The sequence below is a fragment of the Podarcis muralis genome, chromosome 7 (genome assembly GCF_964188315.1).
Source record: "Podarcis muralis chromosome 7, rPodMur119.hap1.1, whole genome shotgun sequence".
NCBI classification, from domain to species: Eukaryota; Metazoa; Chordata; class Lepidosauria; order Squamata; family Lacertidae; genus Podarcis; species Podarcis muralis.
Window position 1 is genome coordinate 74,115,473 of NC_135661.1, and position 24,911 is coordinate 74,140,383.

At 49.6% G+C, this 24,911-nt stretch overlaps 1 protein-coding gene and 1 non-coding gene across 3 annotated transcripts; both read right to left on the minus strand.

Moving 5' to 3' along the window:
* Positions 1 to 564: 564 nt before the first annotated feature.
* On the minus strand, positions 565 to 22,129 carry HAUS5 (HAUS augmin like complex subunit 5). 2 transcript variants are annotated; one of them, XM_028742589.2, is made up of 19 exons: positions 21,910 to 22,129; positions 20,048 to 20,110; positions 19,132 to 19,164; positions 17,796 to 17,820; positions 17,401 to 17,533; positions 17,014 to 17,173; positions 16,573 to 16,648; positions 15,153 to 15,232; positions 14,318 to 14,378; positions 14,045 to 14,172; positions 13,258 to 13,336; positions 12,221 to 12,366; positions 11,453 to 11,615; positions 10,453 to 10,533; positions 9,297 to 9,442; positions 8,226 to 8,340; positions 4,403 to 4,541; positions 2,883 to 3,015; positions 565 to 1,053 (listed from the first exon to the last, which is right to left on the minus strand). In XM_028742589.2, exons 1-19 carry the CDS (start codon positions 22,014 to 22,016, stop codon positions 909 to 911), a joined length of 2,013 nt encoding a protein of 670 aa, XP_028598422.2. In that variant the 5' UTR covers positions 22,017 to 22,129; the 3' UTR covers positions 565 to 908. The 2 variants fall into 2 exon arrangements, with proteins under 2 accessions (XP_028598422.2, XP_077788249.1); XM_077932123.1 differs by lacking the exon at positions 21,910 to 22,129 and having other exon boundaries at positions 17,796 to 17,821; positions 19,129 to 19,164.
* TRNAA-UGC (transfer RNA alanine (anticodon UGC)) lies at positions 18,926 to 18,994 on the minus strand. Its single transcript has one exon. It is a non-coding gene; the product is annotated as a tRNA-Ala (tRNA).
* Positions 22,130 to 24,911: the final 2,782 nt, after the last annotated feature.

Consider the following 24,911-nt stretch of genomic DNA (forward strand, 5'->3'; position numbering starts at 1 on the left):
CATCTTTGATGACATAAATTACTTGATGTTTGCTGTTAATAAAGGAATCAAGAGAATGCTGGTAGGTTAAGCAACACAAACCCTTTTCAGTGCCAAACCATGCTGCCTTTAAAAAGCAAGCCAATTTGCAGATGTTCCAAGGTGGTTTCCCTTTTTGCTGTGAGATGGTAGAACTTCTGTTTTCTGAATGTCCACCTGGCCTGTGGAGCACCACAAACCTTAGCCTTACTTCAGGTGGGTGGGGTGGGGGTTGACCAGTGGCCCACAAGTTGTTGCTAGACAACAACTCCCACTATCCCTGCCTGGGGCTGATGGGAGTCTGAGTCCCAACATCTGCAAGGCCACAGACCCCTTATCCCCAGCCTTAGATGAAGCCCTGCTTTCTTGGGGAGGAGCAACAAACCAGTGAAGGATCCTGCCAGGTGCACAAGTGAGGAAGTGCTGCCAAAATCGCAGGGCAGCAGCACGTATTGCAGAAGTTAGAAATGGCTGAGAGCATCCCCCCCACCCGAGATTTCATGGCATTTTGATTCAGTCCAAAGAACTGGAAAATATGAAGGCACATTTTGATGCAGTAAGATTTATTCCAAAGAATTAGAAAATACGAAGGCACATTCTACTTATCAAATCGTAACTTACAGTAAGAAAGGATGCTGGTGTGTGTGTGTGTGTGTGTGTGTGTGTGTGTGTGTGAGAGAGAGAGAGAGAGAGAGAGAGAGAGAGAGAGACAGACAGACAGACAGATACACACACCGCTCTTAGGTTCCTCCCCAGAGCAACCTGACCTATGCCGTGCCCCTTCAGTAATGAGCGCAGATAGGCTTAGATACCTATATTCCAGCAAGTGGGGTGTGTGTGTCTGTGTGTGTCATTTTCACACAAAGACCCAGCACTCTCCCACACTGGTCTCAGACCCAGCTCTGCTGCTGGTGTTGCTGCTGCTGCTTCTGTTGCAGAGCTCTGGCAGCCAGGGTCCAGCGCTCCAACCACTGCTGCAGGGTGAAGCCAAGGCGGCGCTCGGTGGGGAGTACAAACTGCGCGGGTTGCTCCCACCTGGAAGAGGGAAAACAGAGAGGGTGTTTCAGAGTGGCAGCTGCACTAGTTTTTTGAAGGACCCCCCCACCTGACCCCCCCTCCAAAAACCTCCCCAAGAATCTCAGAGCTGATGGGTCCTGTGCACCAATTTCTTTCTCTTTTTTAAGGGTGAAGGCAGAAATCCCTGTCAACTAGGGCTCCTCCAGACTGTGGGGTTTATTTTGCAGGTGCATCCCACAACATGCCATTGCATTTGGGTGGATACTGGACCATCCACACATTATTCCATATATAGTGGTACCTCGGGTTACAGACGCTTCAGGTTACAGACTCCGCTAACCCAGAAATAGGACCTCGGGTTAAGAACTTTGCTTCAGGATGAGAACAGAAATCGCACGGCGGCAGCGGGAGGCCCCGTTAGCTCAAGTGGTGCTTCAGGTTAAGAACAGTTTCAGGTTAAGAACGGACCTCCAGAACGAATTAAGTTCTTAACCTGAGGTACCACTGTGTATGTGTGTGTGTGTGTGTGTGTGTGTGTGTGTGTGTGTGTGTGTGTTTCTGTTTTACAATTTAAAGCACTCATTTTTACATCATTTTACATTTTAAAATATTAATGACTTCCCTTGTCTTTCTATGGTTCATTTTACATATCCTAAATCCCTGCACATTTTACAAAAGCTATACCATTTTACAAAAGCTATACTATTCAGTATTCCATTATTACATCCATCTAAACATATTCAGTAAACGTTTTCCAATCTTCTCTAAACGTATGTTCTTGTTCTCTTATTCTATATGTTAAGTCTGCAAGCTGTGAATATTCTGTCAACTTGAGTTGCCATTCTTCTTTGGTTGGGGCCTCGCTCGTTTTCCATTTTTGGGCTAACAAAACACGGGCTACAGTAGTAGCATACATAAATAACCTTTTTTTAATACCTTGGAATTTCAGTCTGAATTATCCCCAACAGAAAGGACTCTGATTTTGGGGGGGGAAGTACTTTTAAACTTTTTTTCAATTAATGATGGATCATTTTCCAATACTCTTTTACCCTCTTACAAGTCCACCACATATGAAGAACGTTTCCTCCACCTCTTTGCATCTCCAGCACTTTATACATCTTAGCAAGCCTACTCGGAGTTAAACACCATCTGTAAATCATTGTCAAGTAGTTCTCCTTCAAAGAATAACATGCTGTGAACTTCAAATCACTTTTCCAGAGTTTTTCCCAGAGGTTAAATTCTATATTGTGTCCTATATCTACTGCCCAGTAAGGTAAAGGGACCCCTGACCATTAGGTCCAGTTGTGACCGACTCTGGGGTTGCGGTGCTCATCTCACTTTATTGGCCAAGGGAGCCGGCATACAGCTTCCGGGTCATGTGGCCAGCATGACTAAGCCGCTTCTGGCAAACCAGAGCAACGCATGGAAACGCCATTTACCTTCCCGCCAGAGTGGTACCTATTTATCTACCTGCACTTTGACGTACTTTCGAACCGCTAGGTTGGCAGGAGCAGGGACCGAGCAACGGGAGCTCACCCCGTCGCGGGGATTTGACCCGCTGACCTTCTAATCAGCAAGTCCTAGGCTCTGTGGTTTAACCCACAGCACCCACCATGTCCCTATCGCCCACTACCCACACATTATTCCTCACGGATGATGGGGCCCATGTTTGAGTAAGGCTGCCCTAATCCATAGGTAGATGCCATGTTGAGTTCACCAACTCCCATCAGCCCCAAGCAGCATGGGCAACAGCCAGGGATGATGGGAGTTGTGGTCCCAACTGCATCCGGAAGGGACTAGGCTCAGGAATATATCCCACAATGGCTTGCCAACCTCCCTCCACTTACCAGGCGTCCACAACAGCCTGTACCTCCTGCCAACGCTCAATACGACACCGGCACTGATCCGTCATGCGCTGGATCCGGGGCAGCAGTTCACGGACCTGCTCCTCATCGTGGCTCTGCACCTCCCGCACGAGAGCTGGGGACAGAGAGGGGCGGAGAGGGAGATTTGGGAAGAACTCGCTGAGTATCAAGCAGCAACTATGTACGGAGGTTTTTTACCTCCCACAACCTGTGGGTGGCCTCGGGGTTAGTCCACATCATACGCAAAAACGGAAACTAAAAATGCATTTTTGAAATAGTATGGTAGTAGCAACTCCCTGCTTGCACCAATGAAGCCTAGCACAGAACGGAACGAAGTGTATTCCTGGAGTTAGCATAAGACAGAGGTTTTCAACCTTTTTGAGTCCACGGCTCCCTTGACCAACCACATTCTTTCTGCGGCTCCTCTGTGGGGAAACATGCTCTGAGCCTCAGAAGTCCAGCTATGTCACCCCTTGTCTGCAGAGCCGGTAGCCCCTCATCCCTCCCTTGTGGAGTGTTCCCTCGGCCTCCTCTTCCCTCTCCTTAAGAGTCCTCCGGGCAGCCACCAAAGTAGCCCCTGCTGCTTGCAGCACCTTGGTGTGCCACGGCACACTGGTTGAAAACCAGTGGCATATAAGGTATTTTCCAGTGTTCCTGAGAAAGAACATTGCTGGGTATTGGTTGAGCCATTGGTGGAGGGCCACAGGTGAGGAAACTAGGCCTATTCCAGTGTTTTGGCTTGGCAGGAACTCTAATATTGCCTCTTGCTTGAATGCAGAATACAGTGGTACCTCGGGTTACATACGCTTCAGGTTACAGCCTGAACTCAGAAATATTACCTCAGGTTAAGAACTTTGCTTCAGGATGAGATCAGATATCGTGCTCCGGCGGCGTGGCAGCAGCAGGAGGCCCCATTAGCTAAAGTGGTGCTTCAGGTTAAGAACAGTTTCAGGTTAAGAACGGACCTCCGGAACAAATTAAGTACTTAACCTGAGGTACCACTGTACAGAGGGTGTGTGTGTGTGTGTAGAAACCAGCCTATTGTACAAAGGATAACATTTTAATGTATTTTTCATCTTTGTTGGAAGCTGCCCAGAATGGCTGGGGAAACCCAGCCAGATGGGCAGGGTACAAATAAATAAATAATAATAATAATAATAATAATAATAATAATAATAATAATAATTAGTATTATTCTCCTCACCTGTTGCTCCGCCCACTTGTGCTTCTGGCCCCACCCACAACTGGCACATGGCCTTCAAAAGCTTGCCTAGAAGGGAATGTGGCCCTCAGGCTAGGGGGAAAACACACACACACACACACACACACACACACACCCTTGCCTGGTTTGCACTGACTTGGCAGGGGCTCTTTCAGAAAGTGGATATTCCCAGCCCTAACCAAAGATGCTGGGGACTGAAGCTGGGACCTTTACATGCAGATGCTTCACCCACAAGCCACGGCTCCCTTCTCCAAGAGGTGCCACGCTAAGGCCGACTCACCCTGCGCATCTGGCTCCGGGGAGTTATCCAGCTGGCGCTGCAGGCTTCCCAGTGCCCTCTGCTTTGAGCCAAGTTGGGCACGCAGGAGCACGAGCATCTTCTTCAGCTCTGTAGTGTGCACAAGCAGCTCCTCCGGGGCCTGGAGACAGAGAGGAATGATGGAGCACAGGGCACAGCAGACATCAACACAAGATGCTGGAGAGCAACACAGGAAGGTCTCCCATTTTAGAAAAAGGGATCTAGGGCGGATTTTAGACCACTGGTAAAGGTTCGGAGTTAAGGGTACTGAGTCATTTTGACAAGCAGCAGCCCTATTTAAAATAAAGCTTCATGTTTAATTTCCAGTGATTTCACCCAAGAAACAGACGTTTTGTTTGATGTGGCAATGAACTGCATTTTGTTCTCTTGATACGGGTGATGGATATGGCTGGGCGATATACTGATATATCGCCCAAAACCAGTTTGAAGTCAAAATCGGTATGATATCAGCTTCACAATTTTTGACCTGGCAATGTATTGCAAACCATGATGCGATTTTTGGATAACGCACACACAATGTGGGGAGAAACTGTGAAGCCAGCCAATGCCTCTACATTATTTCAGACATTGTGACATATCAGTATATCGCAATGTTTAGCAGGTGATCTGTCACGATGTTGAAAACCAGTTATCGCCCAGCCTTAGCGATGGACAAATCCAACAAAATTCTGTCCTGTTCTATAAAGTAAAAAGGTAAAGGTAAAGGGACCCCTGACCATTAGGTGCAGTCATGGCCGACTCTGGGGTTGCGGTGCTCATCTCGCTTTACTGGCCGAGGGAGCTGGTGTACAGCTTCCGGGTCATGTGGCCAGCATGACTAAGCCACTTCTGGCGAACCAGAGCAGCACACGGAAACGCTGTTTACCTTCCCGCCGGAGCGGTACCTATTTATCTACTTGCACTTTGACATGCTTTCGAACTGCTAGGTTGGCAGGAGCAGGGACCAAGCAACGTTAGCTCACCCTGTCGCGGGGATTCGAACTGCCGACCTTCTGATCAGCAAGTCCTAGGCTCTGTGGTTTAACCCACAGCGCCACCTGCATTCTATAAAGTAGGGCATACCTAAAGGTGCATACAGAATACAAATGCACACTTCACGGAACTGGGGTCGCCCAGAGTTCTCTGCTTTCACAGACAGGCCATGGTAATTATGTCAGCTTCTGCATAATATGTGAAGCCGCTAGAACACATTTTTTTTTGCTAGAAATGGAGCCTGCAAAAAAGGCTGTGTGGGATCCCAGGAACATGGGGAAGCCACCTTGCACCAGGCCAGGCTATTTGTCCATGAAGTATGACTCCCACCACCTGTTTCCTGATCATTTTAACATAGAGACAGCTAACCTGAGGCCCTCCAGAAGCTACTGGACTACAGCTCCCACCATCCCTGACCCTCTGGGCCTGGTGCAAGGTCTGCAACCTTTAAGACAAAAAGAGCCACTTGGACCTGTTTCTGAAGAAAAAACAACAACTGGGAGCCGCAAAACCATTGCGACATTTAAAACAAATAATAATAATAATAATAATAATTTATTATTTATACCCCGCCCATCTGGCTGGGCCTCCCCAGCCACTCTGGGCGGCTTCCATAAAAACCAAAAATACAATAAAATATCACATGTTAAAAACTTCCCTGAACAGGGCTGCCTTAAGGTGTCTCTTGAATGTCAGGTAGTTATTTATCACTTTGACATCTGCTGGAAGGGCGTTCCACAGGGCGGGCGCCACTACCGAGAAGGCCCTCTGCCTGGTTCCCTGTAGCTTTGCTTCTCGCAATGAGGGAACCGCCAGAAGGCCCTCGGCGCTGGACCTCAGCGTCCGGGCAGAATGATGGGGGTGGAGACGCTCCTTCAGGTATACTGGACCGAGGCCGTTTAGGGCTTTAAAGGTCAGCACCAACACTTTGAATTGTGCTCGGAAACGTACTGGGAGCCAATGCAGGTCTTTCAAGACCGGTGTTATATGGTCTCGGCGGCCGCTCCCAGTCACCAGTCTAGCTGCCGCATTCTGGATTAGTTGTAGTTTCCGAGTCACCTTCAAAGGTAGCCCCACGTAGAGTGCATTGCAGTAGTCCAAGCGGGAGATAACCAGAGCATGCACCACTCTGGCGAGACAGTCCGCAGGCAGATAGGGTCTCAGCCTACGTACCAGATGGAGCTGGTAAACAGCTGCCCTGGACACGGATTTGACCTGTGCCTCCATGGACAGCTGTGAGTCCAAAATGACTCCCAGGCTGCGCACCTGGTCCTTCAGGGGCACAGTTACCCCATTCAGGACCAGGGAATCCTCCACACCTGCCCGCCTCCTGTCCCCCAAAAACAGTACTTCTGTCTTGTCAGGATTCAACCTCAATCTGTTAGCCGCCATCCATCCTCCAACCGCCTCCAGACACTCACACAGGACCTTCACCGCCTTCACTGGTTCTGATTTAAAAGAGAGGTAGAGCTGGGTATCATCCGCATACTGATGAACACCCAGCCCAAACCTCCTGATGATCTCTCCCAGCGGCTGCATGTAAATGTTGAAAAGCATGGGGGAGAGGACAGAACCCTGAGGCACCCCACAAGTGAGAGCCCAGGGGTCTGAACACTCATCCCCCACCACCACTTTCTGAACACGGCCCAGGAGGAAGGAGCGGAACCACTGTATAACAGTGCCCCCAGCTCCCAGCCCCTCAAGACGGTCCAGAAGGATGCTATGGTCGATGGTATCAAACGCCGCTGAGAGATCCAGCAGAACTAGGAAACAGCTCTCACCTTTGTCCCTAGCCCGCCGGAGATCATCAACCAGTGCGACCAAGGCAGTTTCAGTCCCATGATGAGGCCTGAATCCCGACTGGAAGGGATCCAAATGGTCCGCTTCTTCCAGGCGTGCCTGGAGTTGTTCGGCAACCGCTCGCTCAATCACCTTGCCCAGGAATGGAAGATTTGAGACTGGGCGATAGTTGGCCATCGTGGCCGCATCTAAAGATGGTTTTTTAAGAAGCGGTTTAATAACCGCCTCTTTCAGCGGGTCTGGGAAGGCTCCCTCACGGAGGGAAGCATTCACCACCCCACGAAGCCCATTGCCCAGTCCTTCCCGGCTAGCTTTTATAAGCCAGGATGGGCAAGGATCCAGGAGACAGGTGGTTGGTTTCACTCGTCCAAGCAGCCTGTCCACATCCTCGGAGGTAACAGATTGGAATTGATCCCACTCAACTTGACTAGACAGAACTCTAGCACTCTCCCGCCCCGGCCCTGCTCCCCACGGTGGAGTCTACTTCTTCCCGAATCTGAGCGATTTTATCTGCAAAAAACTTTGCAATATCTCCGGAGCCGCGATCTGACAGCGGGCGGGAAGGTGACGTCGGGACGGTGCGTGACTAATGCACGCCCCGCCCCCATGTGACATCACAGCCAGTACAGCGCCCGCCACAGTGAGGAGTGTCGGGGCGCACAATGCGCCTCCTCCCCTCACTAGTATCCGCCCCGGAGCCGTGGCAAAGATGTAAAAGAGCCACATGCGGCTCCGGAGACGCGGGTTGCAGACCCCTGCTCTGGGCCATGGTGGCTGGGGATGATGGGAGTAGCAGTCTAGCAAAAGCTGGAGTGTCACAGGTGAGTGCCTGCTGTCCTGCTATAAGCAAAAAGGTGAACTTAGGACTTCCTGCATGGGCTCTACCACTGGACTATTGGGGGGAGGTGAGGGGGGGGGGGAGAAAAAGTTATTTCAAGTGATCCAACCCAGTTAGCTTCCTCCCCACACCCCACCTAGATATAAACCAAGCCCGCAGCAGAGAGGCACTCACCTTGTAGAGAGGGAAAGCAACTCCCTGGCACACATTGAGGAAGGGCTGGTACACGGCTGGCGCTGTTCGGCTCAGGCGGTGGATAGAAAGCTCATGGGCGGGGATTCGCTGAGACCTGAAATATTTTTTGGGGGTGTGTGTGTGTCAGAAAGAAGGGCTCACAATTTCCTCTCCACCCCACGCCTTGTCTTCAAATCAAAGATGGAGGATGCATTCTGATCCCAATGCACACACATCTGTGTGCTTGCTTGAGGTATGAACATGGACCCAGTCCACGCTATACACATTTAAAGCAGTATCGTACCACTTTGAATCTTTTACGGCTTCCCCCCAAAGAATCCTGGGAAATGTAAAGGCCAGCAAGAGTTGTTAGGAGAGCCCTCTGCCCCGCACAGAGCCACGATTCCCAGAGTTCCCTGATTGTTAAACCACTCTGGGAATTGTACCTCTGGCAGGAGAGTAAGGGACTCCCAAGAAACTCTTGGCGCCCTTTACAGTTCCCAGGATTCTCTGGGGGAAGGCACGGCAATTTAAAGTGGCATGATACTGCTTCAAATGTGTAGTGCAGATGGGGCCATGGGATACACACAGCTCTAAGCGCCGTCGGGCTTAAAATATAAATTAACCACCCTCTAGATTATGCATCAAAGAAGGACAAGACCTGAAACCCACACCAATCTCATTTGAATACAGTTTAACTATTCGTACTTGTTTCGGCCAATATATTCCGGCTTTGAGCATCGCAGGAGGAGCCAGGACCAATTAACCATCCGCCTCCAACCAGCAAAAGTCTTTAGCAGCCTTGCCCACCCTGCTGTCTCAACTCTAGTGTGGCTCATGGCCAGTTGCAGTTCAACAGCATCTGGGGAGCACCTGGATCAGGGAAGGCTACTCTTACTTGCAGCCAGTTCTCCAGCTTCAACGATTTCGGGAGGCATGGCCAAAGCGTGACGTTGCTCTTTTAAAAATGAGAAACTTAGAAGTAGGTCTCTTGCTACCCAATGTGGGGCTCTCCTGTTTCTAGAGCCCACAGCGTTGCTCATCCATGGGGAGGGGAGCAGGAGGACTCACGCAGGGAGATCGCGGCGCAGCAGGCAAGGCAGAGCGATGGTCCCAAACTGCCGAACCTCGCGGTCCACCCTGTCCTCCAGTTGCTCTGCTGCTCCCTTCACCAATGGCTCTTGAGGCAGCAGTTTCTTTTCAATGAAGTCTTGGATCTGATGGAGAGACATAAAAGAAAAACCAGCATGGTCACAAAGATGCCTCTGCTTCCAGGTGCAGAACATGGAATCCCAGGTCTCCTCGCTGCACTTTTTGTAATATTTATTTTGAAAGTTTCTAGTCCTCAACGTTGCAGAGCCCCACTTGGGTCAAGAACAACTCTAGTGGCAGTATGTCCGGAGGAGGTTGGAGGATGGATGGCGGCTAACGGATTGAGGTTGAATCCTGACAAGACAGAAGTACTGGTTTTGGGGAGACAGGGGCCAAGCAGGTGTGGAGTACTCCCTGGTCCTGAATGGAGGTCACCACGTTGGGCTACAAATCCCATTAGCCTTGACTAATGTTGCAAGGGGCTGATGGGAGCTGGTAGTCCACACTCGCCCTCTCAAAATCTGCTGCTGCCCCTTAGCCTGACCCCAACATCTAGCATGCCCCCCTTTCTACATAGCCAGACTTCATGTGGCCTAGGACCCACGTACCTATGGGACCGCCTCTCCTGATATGCCCCACGGAGGACCTTAAGGTCCACAAATGACAACACCTTGGAGGTCCCAAGTTGCAAGGTGGTTAGATTGGTCTCAGCTAGGGTCAGGGTCTTTTCAGTACTGCCCCCAACTTGGTGGAACGCTCTGTCACAAGAGACTAGGGCCCTATGGGACTTGACATTTTTCCGCAGGGCCTGCAAGACAGAGCTGCTCCTCCTGGCCTTTGGTTTGGACTCAGTCTGACCCTTATATTTCCCTCCCCTTATGGTTTTGATCTATGGGCTACTATTAAAATGAGGCTGCATTTTAAATTATATTTTAACCTGTATTTTAAATTGGCTTTTTTATTATTATTGTAAAAAATTATTATTAATTATTAATTATTAATTATTATTATTATTATTATTATTATTATTATTATTATTATTATTTCTCGACTTCTAAGCAACAGATTCTGGCACATTGCCACCCCGGGCCATAAATATATCCGTGTAGAGGTGAAAGGGAGCCTCAGATCTTGCCTCTGCCTGGTCCTTGCGAAGCTGTGATTTAAGATACGACGTTCCTTTGATGAGCGCCCGGATGTGCTGCTGTTTCTCATTCTGTAGGAAGGAGGCAGAGAAGGGAGATTAAGGAGCTACTTTTCAAAAGACTGTACAAGGCATCCCCTTCTCCCAAAGCCTCTCCTAATGGCATAGGCACACACACACAAGGCCACATTCACATCATCCAGTAAAAGCAGTATGGCACCACTTCAGTCACAGCTTCCCCCAAAGCATTCTGGAAGCTGAAGTTTGTTAAGGGGGCTGGGAGTTGTCAGGAGACCCTCACGGAGCTAAAATTCCCAGAGTGGTTTAAAGAAACCATTCCACTTCACAGGGAACTCTGAAAAGGGAAAGAGGGGGCTTTTAACAACCTCCTCCAATATAGCACCTGCCAAATGTTGCCAGAGGCCCCACCAACCAATCAACATGGCCTGTGGCCAGGGATGATGGGTATTGTAGTCCATTATATTTATGAGGGGGGAACGGGGGGTGGAGAGAGAGAAACAAGATTGGCTCTTCCTAACCTAGAAGCTGACATCCTTCTGTATAACCAGCCCTGCTTAGGGAAGCTTTTAATGTTTGATGCATTACTGTATTTTAATGTTTTGCTGAAAGCCCCCCAAAGTGGCTGGGGAAGCCCAGCCAGATGGGCGGGGTATACATAATAAATTATTATTATTCATTCATATCCTGCTTACATGCCAAAATGGCTTCTAAGCAGTATTGTCTCAAGGCTTTTGACCCTACGCCTCAGACTCTCTGGATCTATTGCTGGGATAGCTCAGTTGGTAGAGAATGCCGGCTGTTCATCTCAGGGTCGTGGGTTCAAGTTCCACATTGGGCAAGAGATTCCTGCATGGCGGGGGGTGGGACTAGATGACCCTGGGGGTCCCCTTCCAACTCCACACACCTATGATCCCGAGACCCGCACAACTCTTCCCCCCTCAAATATTTATCTTCCCTTCCACACACTCACCACCAGGTGGCGGAAGTCCAGGATGCTCTGGCGTTTAGCTTGCACAGCCTGCAGTTCCTCGTGCCGGGTCCTCACCGCCTCTTCCAGCTCCCGGCAGCCCTGCAGAAGTCCGTCTCTGTATCCCCTCAACCGCACGGCCCGGAGCTCCAGCTCAAACGCAGCTCTGGGATGGGAGGCAGGATGAGAAAAAGGGGGAAGAGAATCCCTGACACGTGTCTGCTCACACAGTGCACTTATTTATAGGTCTCTCCCCGTTTGCTTCCACTGCCCTTATTTTTATTCAACACCCCCCCCAATTGCACCCAAGGCTACTACTGCCCCCCTGATAGTTCCAGCATACCGCCCCCTTCCCTGGATCTTTCCAGACTACTGCCCCTTCCTCAGAAGAGTTTGGATTTGATATCCCGCTTTATCACTACCAGAAGGAGTCTCAAAGCGGCTAACATTCTCCTTTCCCTTCCTCCCCCACAACAAACACTCTGTGAGGTGAGTGGGGCTGAGAGACTTCAGAGAAGTGTGACTGGCCCAAGGTCACCCAGCAGCTGCATGTGGAGGAGCGGGGAATCGAACCCGGTCCACCAGATTACGGGTCCACCGCTCTTAACCACTACACCACGCTGGCTCCCTACCCACGCTACCCAGGGGCTGGTATCGCCCACTTTGGGAAACACCGGCTTAGAGTTTTGTTTTTAAAAGTGAGATGCACAGCTCCATTGCTGCTCATGGTCTCCCCTGAAGGAACCGCAAGTGAAAGATCCATCTTCTCACCTGGCCAGGATAGAGCGCTCCGAGTCATCAGACAGCAGGCTATGCATCTCCTGGACGACAGCTTCCAGCCGAGCCAAGAGGCTCCTCTCCTGGGCGTTTAAAGGGATCTGCTCCACACAAAGCATCTCACACTTGCTCCAGCCCTCCTGCCCACCAGGTGAGAAAGGAGGAAAGCAAAGACTATGAGCACCCCCTTTTTTTGGCACCCACCTCCTATGGAAAATGACAGTGCTGACAAAGATGGACCTGAACTGAACTAGATGGACCAAAGGTCTGACTCAGTAGAAGGTAGCTAATAAGTAATAATAATAATTTATTTATATGCCATCCACCTGCCTGGGTTGCCCCAACCACTCTGGGCGGCTTCCAACACAGTAAGACACCACACATTAAAAACTTCCCTATACAGGGCTGTCTTTCAGATGTCTTCTAAAAGTCAGAGAGTTGTTTATTTCCTTGACATCTGATGGGAGGGCGTTCCACAGGGTGGGTGCCACTGCCAAGAAAGCCCTCTGCCTGGTTCCCTGTAACTTCACTTCTCGTAGGGAGGGAACCACCAGAAGGCCCTTGGAGCTGGACCTCAGTGTCCGGGCAGAACGATGGGGGTGGAGACGCTCCTTCAGGTATACTGGGCCAAGGCCATTTAGGGCTTTAAAAGTCAGCACCAGCTCTTTGAATAATGCTCAGAAGCATAGCTTCCAATGTCCTTATCACCAGATCCGCCTTAAATCCTGCTGCCCAAAATAATTTGGAGAGATCAATTATACACTTCCAAGGGAACAAGTTTTCAGGTAACCGGTGTCTTTAGTTAGCTCTCTCAGAATTCACACAACAGCGAATATAGCAGCGCAAGCACTTTCAAGCAGTGAAGAACTGAATGTATGAAGTGGCCGAAGTAAAAGCTGCATTGGAAACGGCACTCATTCAGAAACTCAGACAAGGTAGGTGCTCGACAGCCCTATTCACGAGAGATAAAACAGACCATGTGTGAACCATAGCTATACATTCAGCCACAAGGCAGCGACAAGGGCTGTCACCTGTATGAGGGTCCGGACAGAGGGCAGGTCATTCATTGGCTCCGACACATCCTCCAGGTGGGCGTTATCATAGCGAAACCTGAGCATGGGGCAGAAAGGAGAGAACTGTAGACCCCGAAGTGCCTCATCAGATACCGAGGGGAAGACTCTGACTTTGAGCGACTGCTTGACATTGTGCGTTTCCCTCCACCCCCACCACTTCCCCTGAGCCTTGGTGGGCTTACTGGTGCCAAAGAACAGTGATGCTTCTGTAAAAAATAGCTGGTTTGGGGCCAGCCAGGTTAAGTTCCCCACAGAGAAACATTGCGGGTAATTGAACCGGGAGCCAGTGAAGAACCTCAGACCTTCTCCCCAGTCCATGCCTCCTCTCCCTAGGTCACAACCTTCCCTGGCCGTGCCTCATTACTATTATTATTTAGTAATTAATTAAATTTGCATACTGCCCTATACGCCCCAGGTCTCAGGGCAGTTCACGAGATAAACATCACAAAAACAGAAAATACGTAATGAAAACAAAGACAACCCAATAATCCCGCCTTCCACGACACTGGCTGTCAATCTGTGGCTGTCTGATTAAAGAGGAACATTTTCACTTGGCACCTAAATGAAGGCACCAGGGGAGCCTCCCTGGGGAGCGCATTCTACCAGTGGAGAGCCACTGCAGAAAAGTCCCGTTCTCCTGTTGCCACCCTCCGGACCTCTCCAGAGGTTGCCCGGGGGTGCTGGGTGGTGTCATTAGCCCAGGATACCCAACGCCGCCACCCCTCTCCCCCAGGGCAGGACCTACTTGAGGGCTTCCACATCCCTAGGAATGTTGATGCTGGTGGTGAGCTCCTGCAGCTGCTGTGTGTTCTGCAGGGCAAGGTGCTCCAGGGCTGAAAGGATGTGGGCAGGAGGGTGGGAGCCAGCTACTTTCTGTGGGGAGACAGGGAAAGGTAGTGAGGATGGCCTCAAAGACAGAGAGAAAGAAAGAAGAGACTGCTCACAGGCAGTCATAGAGCAGGCTGTCCAAGCAAAGCAACAGGCTTCCTCATCGCTGCTCTGCAATGTGTGGTCCTACCTCCACAACGCTCAGCCAGTGCTGGTAGGAAGGGTTCAGCTGCTCCTCATTCATCCCGCTGCTGAGAGACACCAAAGGGAAAAAAGAGAGAGTGTTAGAAATTCAAGGGGAGGCGCAGGGAACCTGTGGCCCTCCGGATGTGGCTGAACTACAACTCCCATCAGCCCCAGCATGCATAATCCAGCAACATCTCTGGAGGGCTGCAGGTTCCCCCAAACCTGTTCGGGGAGGCAGGGAGAAAAGGACAGGTAAGAATGACCAGGATGCTTTTCAAAGGGGAAGGATACCAAAAGGGAAAGGGCACTCCCAAATGGTTTGAAGACCTAAGGTGTTTGGAAACGACAAACTTGTGTGGGTGTAGAATTGGGGAGAGGGTCTTTAGCTGTAAGGGCTTTAGAAAGGGAGCACCATGGCACTGGACCAAGCCTGGAAGCAGACGGGGAGCCAGTGCAGGAATTTCGTGGGGGGAGTAGAATTATGAACTGCTTTCCTTCTAGAAGATCCCAGGTTCAGCCCATCACAACTCATAGAATCATACGAGATAGTGGTAACCTGGCAGAAGCAGGCAAAGTCCCACTAAAGCAACCCCCATCTAAAAAATTGGAGGATTAGCACTGCAGCAGAGACCTCAGAGTCCCAGTTCGGTTAGCCAGCGCTATGTTGGGCCGTCCAAAGAGACTGTGGATCATTTTCTAGATACCCAATGTGAAATCCGGAAGCTGGGCACTCATGGAGCAAGGGAGAAGTCTACAATGCAAGGCTAATGGGAGGAAAGTATACAAAACATGGGCCAAATGTAAGGGAAGTGGGAAAGGGGTGGAAGATAGGCTCTTACGGAAAATGCCCTGATACGCTGTGCTCAAAGAGGGTCTTCAGGAAGTGGAAGCGCAGCTGGCAGGCCTCCTGGACATCTCGCTGGAGAGAAACAAGAGACAGACCTCAGCTAAGGTTCCCCCCCCCCAATACACCTACCTCCAGCCTGTTAAAAAATGCAGATAACAGGTTAATTCTCCATGAGTCAGCAGAAACGATGGCTCATTTGCCACAATGCACTGGCAGGCTAACTCTGTTATCTGTGCTATGGGGCAGATTTGGGAGAAACTTTGCATATAAAAACTCAGGTTACAGCATGCTGTGTGTGTTGTTGTGGTGGTAGGGGATTGCAGGCCTTGTTGAAGGTTATATGATGAAACTGTGGATTTGAGTGACTATTTTTTGAAGAGATCATCTGAGGAAGAAGTTGGAAAATCGGCAGACTTCAGAGAACTCATTAAGTTGAAGGACTCTGCAAGCAACTGAACCAAGGACTCGGCTGTGGACTTTAACACAAGCATGGACTTTGAAGGAAATAGCCCTCTCTGGGCTCAGAGAGAGGAGATTACTCGTAACATCTATAAATAGTGTATGTATGTGCAGTAGTACATGTTGTTGTTGGCGTAGTAAAAAGACAACTCTGCTAAGTGCCTGTTTTCTGCGGTGAGCTTAACCGCTTGACTGAGCTTCCACAGCGCATACACCCAAAACAGCCCTCCAATCTACTGAATTACGTGCCCCGAAAACTGTGTCTAGTCTCATACCGCAGAACCTTGGCACGTGCTAGAACTCGTGCACAAACACAAGAGCCGATGCTAGAATGTTGGAAGATTCAGGACAGAAATAACATCTTCACACATAGTTAAACTATGGAACTCATTCCCACAGGATGCAATGAGGGCCACCAACTCGTGTGGCTTTAACAGAGAATTAGACAAATGCCTGGAGAAGGAAAACACTGGGTACTTCCACTGTCAGAAGCAACATGTTTCTGAATACAAGATGCTGGAAACCACAGGAGGGAAGAGTGCTGTTGGGTTCTGGTCCTGTTTGCAGGCTTCCCATAGGCATCCGGTTGGCCGCTGTGAGAACAGGATGACTTTGGGGGCAGTCACTGCCTCTCAGCCTAGCCTACCTTGCAGGGTCGTTGTGAGGATTAAATAAGGGAGAGAACCATGTATGCTGCCTTGAGCTCCTTGGAGAGGGGAAAAAGTTGGGATATAAGCACCAGAAATTGAAAGATTATGATTTCAGAATCAAGGTTTCGGCCAATAAGTAACCAGACATTGGTACGTACACTTTGACCAGAAAGAGCTGTCCTTAAGCCAGTACTACAAAGTAAATAAGTACTTGGAAATCCCAATTTCCCTGATCTCAAGTAAATACACCTTTGCAAGAAGCTACTCTGCCCTCTTCCCCGCAAGCAAGCCACCAGTCCTCACCAAAACCTCCGGCTCCAAGCTGGGGAATCCAGGCTCCGGGGCTTTCTTGCTGAACACCACCGCTGTCCTGGCCTTCCTACAGAGAACAAATTAGAACGGAGAGAACCCCTTCCAGCGGCTGGGCAGACCTCTCAACCATTCCCTGCATGCCCATTGTGGGCAGAGCAACCAATGCACATCTCACCTTTGTACACTAAGCTATGCAAAGCGACTGTTCATCCGCCACCCGGGCAAGGGAGAGGTGTCATCAGAGTTCCATCCAGGCAAAAGCAATCAAGGAGGGGGCAAAGCCGGGGCCCGTGAGGGGTGTGGCCTAGAGAGGGGGCGTGGCCTCAGAAGAGTTCCAAGGGCCAGGCAGGGAGGGCCACATTCAGCTCTTGGTTCCCTACTCTGGACGAATGTGCCCTGCCTATCCAAGAGACTGGAAATGGGGGACTGTACCTCTCCATCTCCTGCAGCTGCTCCAGGCGGCCTCCGACTTTTGCCGCTCTCGCTTGCAGTTGCTGATGCTCTGCTGCGACGCGGGCAGAGTACGCCTTGAGCAGCAAGCTGCGGCGCTTGGCATCCCGGATCTCCTCCTGCGCCATCTCCAGGGCGACCTCTGAGAGACCAGACGAGAGCAAGGGCGCATCACAAATTGGGCCGTGTGGGTACTCCCACGCGACTTTGGGATCTCTGCACAAGTGCTAGAATAACAACAAAGATCCCCTGTGCTGGATTGTCACAAGTGCTAGAATAGGCATTAGTTTTGGCCTCTTTTTAATTTTTTTAAACAACAACTCAAGATTCTAGTCCTTATGACCGTTGAGCCAATGTCTTCCCACTCACCATCTGCCACGAGTTCATGCTGTGCTGATTCAATCTGCAAGTCCAGCTGCTGCAGCTCCCCCCGCAGGCGGGAGATGTCTTGGACCAGCTGCTTACGGCGCTCCTTCTCCGATTCTGAACTGCTGGGCTTGCCCTGGGGAGAAAAACACCAGCCCTGCTAGGGTGGAACTCTGCGTGGCACATTTAAGCTCACTCACAGCTCATTTCCCACAATACTCAGACATAAGGCAACCCTCCTCCCGCCCCACTATCCCACAAACGTAGGGTTTGAATGTGGCCTCTATCTCGAAGTTCTCCCCCTCCACATCCTAAAGGCAGCCCCCTCCCCACAGATTACAAAGCCCAAGCCACACGGAGAAGCAGCAACACCCAAATCCCTCCCAGGGATCTCTCACCTCAGTCTCCTCCATCTGCCGATACCTACATGAAAGGTTCGGGTTAAGAAAACCAACAGTTTCCCATTTTTCTTTAGTCGCTACAACAACTATGTCCAGAAGTCACAAGAAGCCAACAAGCACAGAACCCAGTTTTCTCTGCTGCAGGTGTGCTCCCACTTCCATCCCTTGAGGTAAATAGCCATTTTTTAAAAAAGTCTGGAAGCTTCTGATTCTGATGAATAATCACAATTCAATGCTTACGTCCACACCCTAAGCTGTGGTTGATCTTAACAATGGTGTGTTGAAAATGCCAGCTTTGTAAACCATGGTTTGATGTCTTTCAAACAAATTGTATGTGAAGATCAACCATAGTTTGCTGGGTCTGGATGAGATGCCAAGCTGCAATTCATGAAACACCAAAGCCCTTTTCATGGATGTGGCAAGGGAGCAGAAGGGGCGTGAGAGCTCAGCAAGAGGCTAGGCTTGCTTATAACACAGTAAACCGCGGTGCAAATGTAAGCAATGTGTTCAGACAGAAGTATGGAAACAGGAAAAAGTTCATCATTTGGAGTAATACTGATGAAGAAGGCAGTGGCACTAAGGTTGTTCTACAGAAAGGTTGTTCTACAGCTCTCTAGAGTAGGGCTGCCTCTTTTTGGGGGGGGCGGGGAAGAGTGCCTCTGCTGCTATTCTTTTAACCACAGCCAGGCATACAAATTAAGCAGGTAATACATCCTTGGCATGAAATAAATAGTGGGCAAAGCTTCACCTGCTGAATTTTTGGATGTCAGGCTACTGAAGGCAAAAAAGCCCCAACAATTACAAATGCAAAGGTTTGGAAAAGTATAAAAGTCCTATCCTGGTGCCAAAATGACAACAAACACAGGCAGAAATCAGCCTAGTCTCCCTCATAGGATTGCTGTGGTAGAAAGAACTGTGCATCCACTTGGAGGAATGGCAGATTATAAAAAGGAAATACACTACAGAAATCCAACCGGTGCTGCTTCCTCCTTCATGGAGAAGCAGACAAAGGGGAGGAACACAGAAAGTTACCAAGTCAGCCCATAGGGCTATCTAGCTCAGAACTGTCTACTCTGACTGGCAGCAGCTCTCCAGGGTTTCTGGCAGGGTCCTCTCCCAGCCCAACCTGGAGATGCCAGGAATTGAACCCGGGACTTTCTGCGTGCAAAGCAGATGCTCTACCACTGAGCTACAGCACAACAGCAAAGGAACTTGCCCACTGCTGAACTTTGCTCGCCACACCATTGTTGCAAGGGGTGAAAAAAAGAGGAGGGATAACTCTTAGCAGAAGAAGGTGTGGAACGCTGGAGGCAAATGCCCACCAAAAGGATACCATAGCAAGTTGCCCCGGATCTTCTTTACGGTCCTATAGTATCAACAAAGAGAAAAATTAAGTCAATGAAGTGCACTGTATCCCCCACTACTTGATCTCTGTGCCCAAAAATACTGTCACCCCAGTTTCAAAGTGGAACATGCGCAGAGAAAGGTGACCAAGGGTCTGGAAACCAAACCTTATGAGGAATGATTGAAGGAACTGAGTATGTTTAGCATGGAAAAGTGGAGACTGAGAGGAGATACGATAGCCATCTTCAAATATCTTAAGGGCTGTCACATGGAAGATGGAGCAAGCTTGCTTTCTCTTGCTCTGGAGGGTAGGACTTGTGCCATTGGCTTCAGGTTACAAGAAGGGAGATTCTGACTAAACATCAGGAATACTTTTCTGACAGTAAGAGCTGTTTGACAGTGGAACAGACTCCCTCGGGAGGTTGTGGACTCTCCTTCCTTGGAGGTTTCTAAGCAGAGGTTGAATGGCCACCAGTCCTGGGTGCTTTAGCTGAGATTCCTGCATTGCAGGGGGTTGGACTAGATGACCCTCAGTGTCCCTTCCAACTCTGTAATTCTAAGTATCTCAGCCTAGCGTTAAAGGCACGAGAACAGAGCCAATAATAAAAGCTGGCTGTTTCAGCCCATCTGCTTCCCAAGACATCCCATGAATGCAAACGGGATCCCAGGAGTAGCAAAATTCCTCATGCCAAAGAATTGCTGGATGTGGGCAGCTAGCTTCACCCAAGAGACAGGGAGCCTGTGGCCCTTCAAGTTGTGTGCTGGACTCCAATTCCCTCCGGCCAAAGCCAGCATGAAGTCCAGCCGACATCTACCACCTCCCCACTGTGAGGAAAACAAAAAGCCAAATTCTAACTCGCCAGCCTCTCGGTGCTTCTCCTGAACACAACCATTTAGCTTCTTACCTTTGGTGGCGAACATGCTGGATGACGAATTTCCAGATCTCAGCACACTGACCTGAGCACATCCTAGAGAGTAGGGGAAAGGATGGAAAGCATTTATATCCCACTCATAAGGCATAAAGGCTTCCAGAGCGACTAACATACAATCCGTTACATGCAACCAGCATGTAACTCCACTGCTGCCCATATGCTTCTGGGCAAAGTTCTAGGCTCTTGGATTAATTTACAAAGCCTTTAATAACTTGGGACCAGAATCCCTTAAGGTCTACTCGATTCGTTATATCGCTGCCTGGCCAGGGAGGTCTTTGCGGGAAGCGCTGTTAGCAATCCCCCATGGCTCAGACCCACCTGCACGTTCAGAATCGTGGGCCTGTTTCAGTAGGCCTCTCTCCCCTCCCTGCTGAACGTCCAGTGCTTGGCAAGGACTATTTTTGTTTGAGCAGGCATTTTATGTAAGGTTTCAGATTCTGATGGACAATTTTTATCTCTGCTGTACACAACTGGGTTAAACAGGGGGGAATGTGGAATTAATCTGCTTAGAAGAGACTGGAATTCTAAGACAGACATTGTTGGAAGAAAACGTCACAGGTGCAGCCTTCTAACACCCATCAGGCCCAAGCATTGCAGCCAGAGCCCCATTAGGACGGGTAGAATGGAAAATAGGGAGACCCACAGCAGGCAGAAGCAGAGTCAATGATAGGTGGACTCAGCCAATTCTAGTTACAGGTAGGTAGCCGTGTTGGTCTACCGTAGTCGAAACAAAATAAAATAAAAAAATTCCTTCCAGTAGCACCTTAGAGACCAACTAAGTTAGTTATTGACATGAAAGCTCATACCAATAACTAACTTAGTTGGTCTCTAAGGTGCGCTGTGGGTTAAACCACAGAGCCTAGGACTTGCCGATCAGAAGGTCGGTGGTTCGAATCCCCATGACAGTGTGAGCTCCCGTTGCTCGGTCCTTGCTCCTGCCAACCTAGCAGTTCGAAAGCATGTCAAAGTGCAAGTAGATAAATAGGTACCGCTCCGGCGGGAAGGTAAACGGCATTTCCGTGCGCTGCTCTGGTTCGCCAGAAGCGGCTGTCATGCTGGCCACATGACCCAGAAGCTGTATGCCGGCTCCCTCGGCCAATAAAGCGAGATGAGCGCCGCAACCCTAGAGTCGGTCACGACTGGACTTAATGGTCAGGGGTCCCTTTACCTTTAAGGTGCTACTGGAAGGATTTATTTTGTTTCAGCCTATTCTAGTTTTCTCCCCATCCTCCTCCCTGCTGGCTGAGAGCAGACTTAAGCCAACGAAGGTCCTGTAAATCTAAGAGGAGAGCCCTGGTGGATCAGTCCTATGGCCCACCTAGCGTAACATCCTGTTCTCACAGTGGCCGACCAGATGCCTGTGGGAAACCAGAGAGCCAGCATGGTGTAATGGTTAGAGTACTGGACTAAGACCTTTGAGACCTGGGTTCAAATCCCCACCGAATCTGGCTTTGGGCCAGACACTGCCTCTCAGCCTAACCTACCTCACAGGGTCGTCGTGGAGATTAAATGAGGCGGAGTGGGGGTAGACCTGCGTATGCCACCTTGAGCTTGGAGGGAAAGGTGGGATAGCTCAGCCGGTGGAGCGTAAGACTCAGGGTTGTGGGTTCGATCAAAAGAAAAGGGTCCCTTCAAATTCTACATGCAATAAAATAAACCTGCAAGCAACAGCCCCCTGCCCGCCAGATTCCCAGCAACTGGGTCACCAGAGGCGTAAGGCCCTGAACTCTGCACGTGCTCAGAGGTACTCGCTTTGCTGGAGTTTTTGAAATATATTCCAGGGAGCCGCCTGGCGGGGGCGGGTCTGAGGCAGGAGAGGGCCGAATGTCACCCACCGGCGGGCCGCACTCTCGGAGGGGATTCTGTCCGGCGGGAGCTGCATCTCCTCGGCCGCCCAGCGCCGGAGCTCCTGCGCCAGCGACGCCCCGCTGCTCCATTCCATCCCGACTACAGCCGCGGCTCGACGAAACTCTTCCCACAGCTGCTGCAGCTTCTTCTTTCCCGCTGCCTGCGCGGAACTTCAACTCCAGCGCCTTCCCTCCCGGGCTCCACCCACCCTCGCGTGGCACGCCGGGAGATGTAGTCCCGTGTCGCAAGAACTGCCGGGACGTGTAGCCGGAGAGGGAGGGGGAGAAAAAGAGAGACTCCGCTTTCGCACAGGCTGCTGGGATTTGTAGTTTCGGGTTGGCTGTGAGCGGGCTGAGCGTCTGCCCGAAAGGCCGTGTCTGATTGTCTTGCTATTGCTATTAGTACAGTACATTTTTTGCATCTTTATTCTTAGCCCTCTTTAGGACTTATGCGTGCGTTTTGAAATGTGTGTGTGTGTATATGTGTGTGTGTGTGTGTGTGTGTGTGTGTGTATATATATATATATATATATATTCTGTTTTACAATTTAGAATACTCATTTAAACATCCTTAAAATATCAATGACTTCCTTTCTTCTCTTTCCATGGTTCATTTTGCATATCATAAATCCCTGCATATTTTACATAAATTAAACCATTCAGTATTCCATTATTACATACATCAAAACTTGTTTACACTTTTGAATTTTATCTTAATGCTGCCAGCGCTTTCAAGTGTACACGATTTCCCGCTATATATTCAACAAACATTTTCCGATCTTCTTTAAACATGTGTTCTTCTTGTTCTCTATATGTTAGGTCCACAAGCTGTGCATATTCGATCAGTTTATGTATATGTAATATAAACCCGCAACACACTTCCCTTAAAGAAGCAGGTACGAATCTCTGGGGCACTCCTTGACCTGATGGTTATCTCTGGAGGCTCAGGTACCCTTGGTGGTCAGGAGTGCCAGTTTTCAGTTACTGTTAGTTCAGCAGCTGTGGATGTTTGTGGTCCAATATAGTGTGGACTTTGTCACCCATAAAATTATATATGGATTATTGCAATGTGAATTGCATGGAGCTGATTAGATGGAGGAAAGACAGGTGTGAAGAAAAACTAGCCTGTACAAATTTATAATATATAAATTTGCCTCTGGCCCTGCCCATCAATGGCATGCGGCCCCTGGAAGGTCATTTAGATGGAAATGCTGTCCACGGGTTGAAAAGGGTTCCTCATCTTTCTTCTTCCCTCATCCCACCCTAACTTTTTCCCATAAGTTAAAATCCAGACAAAACTGTTGAGTTTTTTCTGGGGAATCTCCCTCTCTCTCCTCGCTGCCCCAATAAAAATGCTACTTTTCGCCAATTCAGCAAAAATCCACCCAGACACCATTTTCAAGCCATACATTTGGCAGCCCTAATTAATAGCCAAATTGAATTGCACTTCAGAAGATATATACTATCATAGAATTGTAGTTTGGGACAGTATCCCCAAGGACCTCTTAGAATTCCTGATCTATGATTGCAGTCATAGGATTGTTGTCTTTCACATGACTGCATATTTTTTGACTCCACCGAGTGGGAAGTGACGGAGACAGGATGTTTGTGTTACTGTGTTCCTTGAAGTGGAACTATTGTCCTTTGTCTTTTTCTCTTTCTGTCTGATGCTAGAGAGAGAGGGAGCCATGTTGCAGTGCTCCGTGTGTGTTTATATGTAAATAAAGTAGATTAGCCAAAATGCTGAGTTGCTGAGGTCTGTCATGCGCACGCTGCGCAAACTCTGCGGATCCCTAAGTGTGCCGGTGTTAGTTGGCATCAGTCGCTATCATGTTTGGACTGAAGAAAGCTTATGAAGCTCCCGAACGATCAACCAGGAGGGAGAGAACATGACATTTGGGCATGTGTCTCTGCCAGGGGCCTACTCGAGTGTATGCTGAACTCCTGACAGGACCATCTTGTCCAATCCCCTGCAAACACAAGTATCACAGCTGAAGAATCCCTGACAGGTGGCCATCCAACCTCTTGCTTAACAACATCCCAGGATTTTGTTGTCTCTGTCTGCAGAAGATTCCCTTCATCTGGTTTAACTGGAAGTGGCCAGGATTTAACCTGGGAGTTTCTGCAGGGGAAGAAGCATGTGCTCTGTCAACGAGCTGTGGAGGGTCTCGCTTCAGATTGACCTTCATCAAAACAGTGTGGGTGGCAGTTCAAAGCTGCATTCATTATCCTGAGGCTAGAATTAGTGTTAACCTAACTCGGGTGGCGCTGTGGGTTCAACCACAGAGCCTAGGACTTGCCGATCAGAAGGTTGGCAGTTCGAATCCCCGCGACGGGGTGAGCTCCCGTTACTCGGTCCCAGCTCCTGCCAACCTAGCAGTTCAAAAGCACGAAGTGCAAGTAGATAAATTGGTACCACTCTGGTGGGAAGGTAAACGGCGTTTCCGTTAGCTGCTCTGGTTCGCCAGAAGCGGCTTAGTCATGCTGGCCACATGACCCGGAAGCTGTACGCCGGCTCCCTCGGCCAATAAAGCGAGATGAGCGCCGCAACCCCAGAGTTGGCCACGACTGGACCTAATGGTCAGGGGTCCCTTTACCTTTAACTGTGCAAAGGCAAAGTGTACATTCGTTGCCCCACTTTTGCCTCTAGCTCTGGGCACCACTTGCATGTGACTCCCAAGGGAATGACCCAGAGAGAATATGGGGGGAAAGGTTCTCCAACACATCATTGCATTGTCATTTTTGGCAGAAACATACTGTGCTGTGTGTCTCTGCCATAAATATGGCGGCTCCGACTTTAATTTCAGTGATCAGCAGAGGAAACCTCTGCAAGAGTGGTGTTTCTTTTCTTTTTCTCTCCCCCCCCCAAAAAAACCCCCCCTAAGATCTTGTGCTGAGGAAGAAGGCAGTGCCTCTTTCAAATGGACACCGGGGCTCTGCGCCATGTTTCACCTGATTTCACTCCTAATGCCCCCTTGATGCTGAGAAAC